This window comes from Mastigoproctus giganteus, chromosome 13, assembly GCF_048544385.1.
Source record: "Mastigoproctus giganteus isolate SK-2022 chromosome 13, ASM4854438v1, whole genome shotgun sequence".
Taxonomy (NCBI): Eukaryota; Metazoa; Arthropoda; class Arachnida; order Uropygi; family Thelyphonidae; genus Mastigoproctus; species Mastigoproctus giganteus.
The window spans coordinates 123,908,571-123,921,625 of NC_143587.1; the positions used below are offsets into that span (position 1 = coordinate 123,908,571).

General features: G+C 36.2%; 1 protein-coding gene across 2 annotated transcripts in view; it reads left to right on the forward strand.

Moving 5' to 3' along the window:
• Nucleotides 1-13,055, forward strand: part of Grasp65 (Golgi reassembly-stacking protein 2) — a 222,181-nt gene that overhangs the window by 66,801 nt on the left and 142,325 nt on the right. For both annotated transcript variants that reach the window (XM_090387073.1, XM_090387074.1), the window contains exon 4: nt 2,845-2,931. In XM_090387073.1, the coding sequence (XP_090243199.1) occupies nt 2,845-2,931 (87 nt within the window). The remainder of the gene's footprint in view (nt 1-2,844; nt 2,932-13,055) is intronic.

Consider the following 13,055-nt stretch of genomic DNA (forward strand, 5'->3'; position numbering starts at 1 on the left):
CAAGCTAGGTGTATAAATACCCAACCTCTTAGAGAGGGCCTTGGCTGTGAGAGTGTTAATAGAAACTAATACCACCGGCCTGTGTTATATTTTAGAATGCCAAAAATGCAATGCCGATAAAGCCAAAAAGTAAATAAAAATAGTGAATAGGAGAAAGCAATTAAATACCTGTTAAGTTATGTAACATCAAAGTTGGCCAAAATGTGTTATATTAGAAAGAAAATAATTCATCGAGATGAGTAAGTAAAAATGGAATATAAACAGAAGGAGAGCCATGACGACTGTGTCAATCAGACACTTTTCAATAATGCCTTAAATGGCCTTTATACTAAATTAATGATATTCCAATTAATTTCATCAAATATATTGTGAAAAATATATCTGCTTTCATCAAACAAAAATTTGGATTCACTATTTCTCATTTCGGTTAGGGCTAACCTGATGCTTGTACAGTTGTATAGATGTAAATTTGAATGGGGTATTTCACTACTTTGAAAGTGAACGCATTACATGACTTCTTTCTGAACAATATTCATGCCTTTTCACTAAGTTTATTTTCTATATTATTATTATTATTCATTTTAATAATCATTAACAATTGTAACAATACTCCATTTTCTCCCGTCACCACCAAATACGGAGGATGCGGAAACGTCAGGGAATGACCACCGCATAACCCGGAGCAATATGGCCTTAATTGCTAATGCTCCTAAAAACCAAAAAACAAACAAACAAACAACTCCATTTTCTCTGCTATCGTCTATGACCTGTTGCTCACATTTCTTTCAGAATTTTTTTCCAGTTCACATCTTTTTTTTTTTTTTTTTTTTTGTGTTATCTCACCTATAGAGGGCTTCTATGTCCCTTTCGCATATTTCTCTACTGAGCAACTCCATAGTCGTCATGGCTCTCCTTCTGTTTATATTCCATTTTTACTTACTCATCTCGATGAATTATTTTCTTTCTAATATAACACATTTTGGCCAACTTTGATGTTACATAACTTAACAGGTATTTAATTGTTTTCTCCTATTCACTATTTTTATTTACTTTTTGGCTTTATCGGCATTGCATTTTTGGCATTCTAAAATATAACACAGGCCAGTGGTTATTAGTTTCTACTTCTACTAACAATCTCACATCCAAGGCCCTCTCTAAGAGGTTGAGTATTTATACACCTAGCTTGCCTAGTATCCTTTAAACTCTTTTCCTTTTCTTTTCATCTTTTTACTTTCTATTCTTTTTTCCGTCCGTTGAACTATTAGTGCAATACGAAGGCAATTTGGACATTCCTACTTTTCTCATTCTTGCTATTTTCGCCCCCTTTATTTTTATTACCTTTTTCCCTCCCTTACCCTGCATTATTCCCCATTTCTGTACCACTGCCTGTTACTTTTATTATAATACATAAAATCACCTTTTCGTCCTTCAGACGTTTCAGAATTTACGTTACATTTTATACTTTTAAGCCATGTATGTGAAAATAAGGCTTTTACACTTTAATTTGGTTTAATTTAATTACATACACTGCATTGGGGCTACCTTACTTATGTTTTTGGAGGTTTTATCATCCCCCCCACCTTTTTTTTTTTTGTTGTTGTTATATTTTAATCTTTCCTCCATAAACATAAGTTTGCATAGAAACGCAGTGTTTTGTTACATGATCAGGTGTAGTCCCCTGATGAATGTACCTCTATTAGGCTCGGCACCTTGTGTTATTGACTTCTCCATCTTTTTGTATTTTTTATTAATTACTTCTAATTATAACATTATATAAATATTAAAGTATCACTATTCACGTCGATTCCCATCCAACTAGCCATCACGTTTGGGATTGCAGGTTTATTTAGTCAGTTGAACAAGCGTCTGTGTACGAAATCCTGTTTTCCACGTCCAGGTAACATTCAGTAAACCATTTAATTTACAAATGTGTGTGGGTATTGTTTTTTTTTTTTTTTTTACTTTTTTTAACCTTATGAAATTTAATTATTGAATTCTATGTAATGCCTTTCACAGAATGTATAATTTTACATAATTTTTTGAACTTTTAGAACTTGTATTCACAGAAGGGTTCTTTAACATTTAATAAAATACTTGAAACTCTCATATGCACCTGTTATGGCAGTGATATATTCCTAGTTTGGAAACATGAAGTGAGGGAATTGACATATATGAATCAATAAAATTTAGCCTTGGAAAATAAGTTGACAGCACAATATCATTTTTTAATGTTGAATTAATAAAAAAATAGCAATAAGCTAATGACACAAGTTTACAGGTGAAAAAAAAACTGACTCAATAGATACCTTAATTTCCAATCAAACTGTTCAAGCAGTATAACTGAAGGAGTAATTTAGTCTTATCTTCAAAGCCAAAGAAATCTCTGATATAGAATGCCTGCCCGTGGAACTGGAAAAAATTATGGGTACCTGCCAAACTTAAAAATCATTGACAATTAGCTTATGGATAACAAGAACAATAACTTCTGCACAGTGGTGTATTATTACAAATAACTAGTTAGTTAAGATATATGTTTTAAATTAAACAGTAAAAAGAAAAATTCTTAAATTTTAGACTTAATAATAATAAATCTTAAATACAATATAGATGATACCTTATGTAATTATATTCTGACAAGTTAAATTAATTTAATTTAATCTACATATCAGAATATTTGTGTCATACTTGAATTATATAGATAAACACTTGAGTTGACAACTTCACTGAGTTAACTGAAGAATATTTTTGTTATAATTGAAAACAGTATATTTTATTTCTATATTTATTTAATTAATATTTAATAACATACACTGCATATTAAAAATGTCATTTTATTTATAACAGGAAGTACAGCCTCATTCTCCAGCAGACTTGGCAGGACTTCACCCTTTTGATGACTACATTATTGGTGCCGATTCTGTACTACATGAAGTAAGTTAATGCTAAAAAGCAGTCTTTTTTTCTATTAAATATCATTTGATATTCAGTCATTCTTTGTTAAATCAAACTGATCTGTCAATAATATCACATTCCATTTAAATGATGTGTAAGTTATTTTTTATGTAAGGTTTTACTTACTGTTCATGAAATTTCACATGAATATTTTTAACATAAAATGATATTGATTCATTAATTAATTGTGTTTTCATCTTCATGATTAAAGACATAATCCCCATACTAAGAAAATAAAATGTGCAAACAGCAACTTAAAAAAAGTAGCCGAAAAGTTAAAGCATAAAGGTAAAAATAGATAAATTATAGTTGAATGTAGGCCCTTTCCTATTCTATGTTTACAGACAAGGTTTATATTAGAAAATAAAAAATTTTTTCTGCAGTGGTATATATCTTTCATACATTATTGCTACCATTTGATAGTAAGTGCTTTATAGAGTATTGAACTTCTTCACTACTTGAAATGAGCAACAATTATGCTACTGAGCAGTATTATTGCATTTATATGAATGCCTCACCAACCTGACATCCATTTTGATGAGATTGAGAAAACTAGTAGGACTGGTGTTAGCATTTAATTCAGCAGTGGCAAACCTTTTTTGACGTAATGCCAAAAATAAGCTAAAACAGAAATATAACAATTCTTGCATGCTATAGGAGAAGAGAATATTTGTATCACACAAATGTATCATGACATTGATTATTGGGGGAGGAGGATATTCTTGAATATTGCTTAACATTTCCAAGATGATATTCTAAGATGTGCTGACTATTTAATAATTTTAGTTCTTGTGACTAAAATTAGTAATCTTTATTTATATTATAAAAAGTTAACAATACCTGAAAGTTTTTAATGAGAACTTTGTTGCTGCATAATTTTCACATGGGCTACATCCAGTTAAAATTATCTGTGCAGTCCATTGTGTAGTGTTTTTTTTTTTTTTCTTCTTTTCTGGAAACAGCATTTCTCAGTTTGGTAATTTTGCCTTACCAAGTGATGTGCAACAATGGACTGCACTGGACAGCTCAAATAAGTTTGTAAACATTCCTTACCGGCAGTGAAAAGATTAACAGTAACCACAGGCAAAGGTGCAAGTGATTCTTGCACTGCTTCTATTAGATCAAAGGGAAGGGTATTGGGGTATTCAGGGACTGGTGGGAGTCATCACGGAACTAATAAATGGGCTGTGTTAGGGTAACTAAGAATAAGAATAGATGCATGTATACTTGCATGAACACCAATGCTAGAAGTATAGTAAATAAATATGATGAATTTGAAGTTCTGGTCAAAACATGAAAGGCGGATATTGTTGAGATATCAGAAACATGGTATCACACTGATATAAGCATTGCAGAATTGAAATTTGGGGAATACAATGTGTACAGAAAGGATAAGAAGGGAGGAGGGGTTTTGCTGTTAGTTAAGAAACACAAAATCTAAGGAAATGCATCCAGTTGACATAAATGGTCAGTGTAATGTCGATGTAATGTAAGCACTGGGAAAGCAAAAATGAGAGTAGGAGTGTGTTATAGGCCTAATGACTGATGAGTACAACAAACAACGGTACAGAGAAATAAATTGGCTAGTAAATCAGGTTATGTAATAATGGGGGATTTTAACTTCCCAGATATTGACTGGAACTTGTAGTTGGTCACTTGCACACTAGCACGACTTTTGTGGATTTATTGGATGATTGTTTTCTGCAGCAACACATTAGAGATGCAACCAGAGAGAGAGTAATACTCTTGATCTGGTTATCAGCAGTGAATATTCGTGCATTAAGAATTTGCAGATAAAGGAACCGTTGGGTGGCAGTGATCACAGTGTACTGATGTGGGATTTGCTTAAAGATATTACTACCATCAGGGGTATAAAGGGAAGGGTTTTTGCTTCCATAAAGGTGACTACAGTAGTCTCAGACAATTTTTAAATTGTATACAATAGGACCAACTGATGTTACCAGCAGCAAATTCTGAATGGAAAGCAGTCAAGCAGGTAATTGTGGAAGCTACTAGGCTTTTCATACCAATTAAGAAATACTGTTCAGGTTGTATGCTTATTTGGATGTAAAATAAGCTAATGAGACTCGTGACAGAGAAGAAAAATGCATGGGATGCATATAAATTATCAGGTGACATAGAAGCCTATGATAGATATAAACTAGTCTGTAATCAATTCGCAAAGGCAGATTACGAGAAATCTTTGGCAAAGAATGCTAAGAAAAACAGCAAGGACTTCTTTAGTTAAACTCTAGATGGAAGGGGACGAATCAGATTGGTCCACTTGATATCGATGGTTCGACTGTTTATGATCTTGCTCAGATAGCTGATAATCTGAATGAGTATTTTGCATCTATATTCACACATGAGGAGATATTAAGGAAGGAAAATGCCAGAAGTTTATCAAACTGTAACAGGGTGCTTAATGATTTTGTAATAAATGAGAGCAAAGTAGAGGAGAAATTGTTGAAGTTAAACATAAGAAAGTCACCTGGGTGGATTTGATCTATCCAGTTATATTAAAGGAGGTGGCAAAGGAAGTAAGAAAACTCTTAGTCATAATTATGACTGCATCCTTGGACTCAGGGGAAGTCCCCACGGACTGGAGATGTGGAAATGTATCCCCAATTCACAAAGGGGGATCAAAGGGTGACACGAAAGAAGTTAGTTTAACTTCTTTCAGGGAAAAATAATGGACTCATTGGTTAAAGATGCATTGCAGAATCATATAGACAAGACTTCAGTAATAATTCAAACACAGCATGGATTTGTTAAGGGAAAGTCTTGTCTGACAAAATTTGATTGGATACTATGATGTGGTTACAGAGGAACTCTATGCAAAAAATAATTTTGATATCATATACCCTCATTTCAGGAAAGTTTTTGACACTGTTGCTACTGTTCGACAGTGTTTGACACTATTGTACAAATTGGAGCAGTATGGTATTAAGGGTAAGTTGCTGCAATGAATAAAACAGTGGTTGAGTGGGAAGAGACAGAGTGGTAATCAATGGACACTGCTCTTTGTGGACTAATGTTATTAGTGGAGCCCCCAGGGTTCGGTGTTGAGCCCACTGTTGTTTTGTATATTTATCAATGATATTGATGAAGGTATATCAGACGTAATGTCAAAGTTTGCAGATGATAAAAGGGTTGGCAGGGTTGTTAAAGACAGTAATGGCAGTGTGCTACTGCAACAGGATCTAGAAAATTTGGGCAGATGGTCTGAGTAGTGGCAGCTGAAGTTTAACATTGACAGATGCAAAGTACTGCATATTGGTAGAAGTAACCCCATAGAAAAGTACGAACTTGGTACTTTTCTAAAAAAAAAAAAAAAAAAAAAAAAAAATTTTAGCAGTGTAGACAGGCTGCCAGAGTAGGTCGTGGGGTATTGTCAATGAAATATGGAAATTTTGCTATTAGGGAAAAGGAGGTGATTATCTCTTTGTATAAGGCAATGGTCGGGCCACGTCTTGAGTACTGCGTACAGGTCTGGAGGCCTCATTTTAATGAAAGGTGTACAGTTGCTTGAGCAAGTACAGAGAAAGGCAACAAGATTTGTCAGGGGGAGTGAAGGGGTACTCTTACCAAGAAATGCTTAAGTTCTGCAAATTTCAGCGTCTGGAGACTTGGACACCTGCGAGGTGATCTGATTGAGGTGTCTATGGCCTTGAATGGGTGGAGCAGGCTCAATTCTGATGGGGTTCGTCCTCTTGCTCAGATTACAAACCTGAGGGGGCTTAAATTCAAATTGAGGAAAGACAGTTATAGAATAGATGTACGGAAATTTGTTTTTTAGCTAGCGGGTAGTTGATTGTGGGAACAAACTTCCATATGCCATTGTGAAAGTTGATAGCTTAAATAAATTGAAGGAGGGACTGGACACAAGTTTAGACGGAATGGATGTATGAAATGGTCTTTTTTTTTTTTTTTTTTTCTTTTTTTTTTTTTGGGTGATGCTACATAAGCTTGCTTTCTTGCATCACATACCTCTGCTGCTACTACTATTTTTACTGTAATGAGTGCGACCTTCACTTGCCTTCATTGCAAATGCCCATTGACAAGTGAAATTGTGTATATGTATCAGTTACCTTTGAAAGTGGTCAAAGTCTAGGGAGCTTGAAAATACCAAAATGATAATACATACATATTAAAGTGTCTGCATCCATATTGGAGAGTTGCTGTTTTGGAGAGGTCATAAAACATAATTTTTAATAGTGTCCCATTTAGAGAGTTATTCATTAAGGGAAGTTTCACCTGTAATGTAAACTATTTATAAATGATTATTTGCCAGTATATTTAACTATATGTGCCATTAGTTCAACATCATTCATAAAATTTTTTGCCATCAGTTTTGTATTCCGATGAGTTAGAATTTATATGTGATACAACACTTCTTGATATTGTGATGCGCCACATGAGTGAATTCTGTTGGTGAATGGAAGAATTCTTAATGCAGTCTTCAGTCAGAGCCATATGTAGCTGATCTTAGAGAGAGAGAGAGAGAGAGAGAGAGAGAGAGAGAGAGAGAGAGAGAGAGAGAGAGAGAGAGACTGGCACACTATGGTCTTGAGTAGTCAATACCCAAAAATTTACAAGGATTCTACAATGCTCTGCTACAAGCTGTATTTCAAAAACTTTGAATACTTAAAGGCCTGTTTGTTCGGTGGTATTGATAGTACCTATCTTGAGGGTTGTTCAGTAGCATATTTTCTACTATGTTTCCTGATTTACCAACTAGCACAAAAGTGACCTTGTTGACCCAGACAATGTTTCATCCAGTATGAGTTGTGTTCTACCATGGTGATACTGATTTAATGTATAATTTCTTCAGTTTATTCTACTTAGTCCCATATTGGCAACTCATCCTCATTTGTTCAGTAGACATTTAGCTGGCTCCCTTTTAACAGGTTACACCACGAGAAGGTTTTAAGAGGATATTGGATCTTGACCCCTGTTAGTTCTCTGTAAGCCTAGCTGAGGATATATGGAGTGCCTTCCTGGTTAGACTCAGACCCTTCACTCCACAGAATGAAACAATGTATTTCCAATGTCATAACATTGGAAATACAGTGTTTCGTTTAAAACATACACTTCTGTGTGTAAAACCGATTATTCAGCCCACAGTAGTGACCTCTCCTCAGAAATTTACTGTACCATTGGAGAATACCCGGCTATGAGCCAAATTATGCTGTAATCCTGTAGAAAAGGTAATAGTAGTAGTAGTGGCATGTGATGCAAGAAAGCAAATGTATGAGCTTATGCAGCATCAGCCAAAAAAAAAAAAAAAAAAATCACACCATTCCCTCCAAATGCCTGTCCAGTTCCTCCTTAAATTTATTCAACCTATCAACTTCCACAACGACAGATGGAAGTTTGTTCCAGCAATTAACCACCCGCTGGCTAAAGGCAAATTTCCGCACATCTATTCTACATCTGTCCTTTCTTAATTTGAACTTATGTCCCCGTAGGTTGGTAATCTGAACAAGTGGAAGGATCCCATCAGAATTCAGCGTGCTCAACCCATTCAAGGCCTTATAGACCTCAATCAGATCACCGCGCAGGTGCCTAGTCTCCAGCCACTGCAATTTGCAGAACTTAAGCCTCTCTTGGTAAGAGGATCCCTTCATTCCGCTCACCAATCTTGTTGCCCTTCTCTGTACACGCTCAAGTAAATCTACATCCTTCCTAAAATGAGGCCTCCAGACCTGTACGCAGTACTCAAGCCGTGGCCTGACCATTGCCTTATACAGAGGGATAATCACCTCCTTTTCCATGCTAGCAAAATTCCTATATATCATTGACAAAACCCCATGACCTGCCCTGGCAACCTGTCTGCATTTCTCAGAAAACTTCATATCTGCCTGCACAATTACTCCCAGGTCGTTTTCATTTTCTACCACCTTAAGTGTAGTACCACACAGTTGGTACGTTTCTCTGGGGTTACTTCTACCCATATGTAGTACTTTGCATTTGTCAAGGTTAAACTTCAGTTGCCACTTCTTAGCCCATCTGCCCAAATTATCTAGATCCTGTTGCAGTAGCACACTGCCATTACTGTCATTAACAACCCTGCCAACCTTTGTATCATCTGCAAACTTCGACATTAAGCCTGATATACCTTCATCAATATCATTGATAAATATACAAAACGACAGTGGACCTAACACTGAACCCTGTGGGACTCCACTAATAACATTAGTCCAAGAAGAGCAGCACCCATTGATTACCACCCTCTGTCTTCTAGCACTTAACCATCCTTTTATCCATTGTAGCAACTTACCCTTAATACCATTCTGCTCCAATTTGTACAATAGTCTTCCATGCGCAACAGTGTCAAAAGCTTTCCTGAAATCCAAATATATGATATCAAAATTATTTTTCGCATCCAGTTCCTTTGTAACCACATCATAATATCCTATCAAATTTGTCAGACAAGACTTTCCCTTAACAAACCCATGCTGTGTCTGAATTATTGCTGCAATCTTGTCTAGATGATCCTGCAATGCATCCTTAACCAGCGACTCCATTATTTTACCCGGAACAGAAGTTAAACTAACTGGTCTGTAATTACTCGTGTCACCCTTCGATCCCCCTTTGTGAATTGGGGATACATTTGCACATCTCCAGTCCGTGGGAACCTCCCCTGAGTCCAAGGATGCTCTCATAATTATGGCTAAGGGTTTGCTTAGTTGCTTTGCCGTCTCCTTTAATATAACTGGATAGATCCCATCCACCCCAGGTGCTTTTCTTACGTTTAACTTCAACAATTTCTCTTCCACTTTGCTCTCGGTTATTACAAAATCATTAAGTATCTTGCTACAATTTGATAACCTTCTGCCATTTTCAAACCTTAATAATTCCTCACGTGTGAATGTAGATGCAAAATACTCATTGAGTTTGTTTGCTATCTGAGCAGGATCATCAACAGTCGAACCATCGATGTCAAGTGGACCGATCAGATTCATCCCTTTCCTTTTAGAGTTTATATAAGTAAAGAAATCCTTGCTGTTTTTCTTAGCATCATTTGCCAAGGATTTCTCGTAATCTGCTTAGAGGGGAACAGGTATCCTGTATGTTATCAGACACTCAGCCTAAAACACTGATGGATCCAATATCTCTCTATTACAGAAGATTTAGGAGAAGTCCAGTTGGCCTGCCTCCCTAAAATCCACTCATGCACACCTTCTCGATGGTAAGCCCTGTTACGTCACTTAGGTGGCAACGAACGTGTAGAGTGGTTCTCTTCAAGACGCCTGGTCAGTGTGAAGAGGAAAAGACCAAACCCTCCAGCAATATGAAAGCACGATGAAACAAATGGCCCTCAGTCCCCAGCAGCTTTCACTCTCCCTCTTACGGCAGCGAGAGAATTAGAGTGGAAGCAGAGGGTGCTAAGAATCTCTGGGTACGACCAGGCTGCCATGCACGGAAACTGAACTTGGCCTGTTATAACGTAAGATCGCTCATCGGTGAAGACAGGATATTAGAGCTGCACAATTAATTAGAAAATGTGAATTGGAACATCATCGGTTTGGCTGAAACAAGAAGAAGAAATGAATCACTTATAAATTTATCAAGTGGAAATCTGCTGTACACCAATGGAAACAGTGAAAGCAGTGAAGGTGGAGTTGGGTTTCTGGTCCATAAAGATTTTAAAAACAACATTTTGGAATTCAAAAGTACATAACCAAGAGTGTCAAGACTAATACTCAAGATTTCTAAGAGATACAAGCTAAAGATTATAATGATTTATGCACCAACGTCGAGCCATGATGATGAAGAGGTTGAAGAAATGTACGCCAAAATTGAGAGTCTTCTAGATGAGCAGAAAACCTACTACACTATTATTATGGGAGACTTCAATGCTAAGGTTGGAAAAAGACAAAACAGCGCAGAAAGGGGAACTACAGGAAATTTTGGAATTGGTGAAAGAAATGAAAGACTTGTGGAATTTGCAGAATCTCAAGGACTGTCAGTAATGAACACTTTTTTCAAGAAAAGGGTGAACAGAAAGTGGACATGGAAGAGTCCAAATGGATTAACTACTAATGAAATCGACTTCATCCTCACTAACAGAAGATATATTGTGAATGATGTTACCATCCTGAATAAGGTAAATGTTGGAAGTGATTACAGAATGGTAAGATGTACACTTGATATAGATGTAGGAAAGGAAAGGAAAAAACTGATTCGAGTAAATAATACAAAGGTCTTTGAGATAACAGAAGAGGAGAAAAAGCAGTATGTACTGAAACTTAAGAACAAGTATGAGCTTCTGCAGACTGCTGAGGACCAAGATATCGACAAGGAATATTACAACTTTTTGAAAGTGATAAAGCCCAAGAAACCTATAGGGAAACAGAAATCCAAAGAAGAAAAAATTAGTCAAGAAACACTTGTCATGATGAACCAAAGACGACAAATGAAAAGCAAGAAAAACACTGACAGGGAGAAAATTGAGTATACTGAGTTATGCAAAACCATTAGAAAGAGACTCAGAGAGGACATAAGAAGATTTAACACAAGAAAAGTAGAACAAGCATTAAGAGAAAACAAAGGATTTAAATCAGCAGCCATGAGCAGTAATACAGAAAGACAAATGATACTGAAACTGAAGAATAGCGATGGTGTACTTATAAACAGCAGAGAAGGCATAATTCAAATAGCAGAAGACCACTATAGAGAATTATACAAGGAGCAGGGGAATGATGCCAGCAGTGGAGAAGATGGATTGCAAAGTAGCAACACATACGACATACCCAATATTCTTTCTGATGAGGTAGAACATGCATTGAAGAAAATGAAGAATCAGAAAGCCCCGGGGGAAGATGAAGTTACTGTAGAGTTGTTAAAATTGGGAGGAAGAGACATAACACAAAAACTGGTAAGGCTCTTCACAAAGTGCGTTAGAAAAGGTGTGACGCCTAAGCAGTGGAATAATGCAATCATAGTTTTGCTGCATAAGAAAGGAGATAAATCAGAAATTGGAAATTATAGACCAATTAGCTTGTTATCCCACATCTACAAGTTGTTCACAAGGGTTATTACTAACAGATTAGAAAGAATACTTGATGAGAATCAACCGAAAGAGCAAGCTGGCTTTAGGACAGGATTCTCAACTATGGATCACCTTCATGTAATATCACAGCTAATGGAGAAAGCAAATGAATATAAAACACCATTATGCCTGGCATTTGTGGATTATGAAAAGGCATTTGACTCCATACAGCATAAGGCAATGTTTCGGGCACTGGAAAGACAAGGCATTGATACCCCATATATTATGATTTTGAAGAAAATATACGAGAGTGCTACCTCCTTTATTAGACTAGACAAAGATAGTAGGAAATTTAAAATTGAGAAAGGAGTTCGACAAGGAGACACAATATCTCCGAAGCTGCTTACTGCTGCCCTTGAGGAAGCTTTCAGAAGATTAGACTAGTCGTAGAAAGGAGTCAATGTGAACGGAGAGTACCTAAACCATTTACGATTTGCAGATGACATTGTGGTCATAAGCCATGATCCCTAAGAATTAGAGGAAAATCTTAATCAGTTATGCACAGCTAGTAAGGATTTTGGACTAAAGATGAATATGGCTAAAACAAAAGTAATGATGAACAAGTATGCCACAGAAAGGGAAATAATTATTGAAGGAGCAGTAATTGAAAAGGTGGAGTCATATACTTATCTGGGACAAGTTATTAGCTGTAATAATGATAAATGGCTGGAAGCCAAGAGAAGAATAAATTTTGGATGGATAGCATTCAGGAAATATAGTCACATACTGAAGAGCAATATCCCAGTTTGTCTGAAACGTAAAATAATGAACCAATGTATACTCCCCACCATGACTTATGGAAGTGAAACTTGGGCACTCACCAAAAGAATGGAAGAGAAGCTGAGAACTACACAGCGAAGAATGGAACGAATCATATTGGGAATCAGACTGTTAGATAAGAAGAGAAACACATGGATTAGGCAACAAACTCAAGTAAAGGACATTCTTATAAAACTAAAGAACTAAAATGGTCTTGGGCAGGACACATAGCTCGAAGACATGATGACAGATGGACTAAGAAAATAACAGAATGGTATCCAAGAGG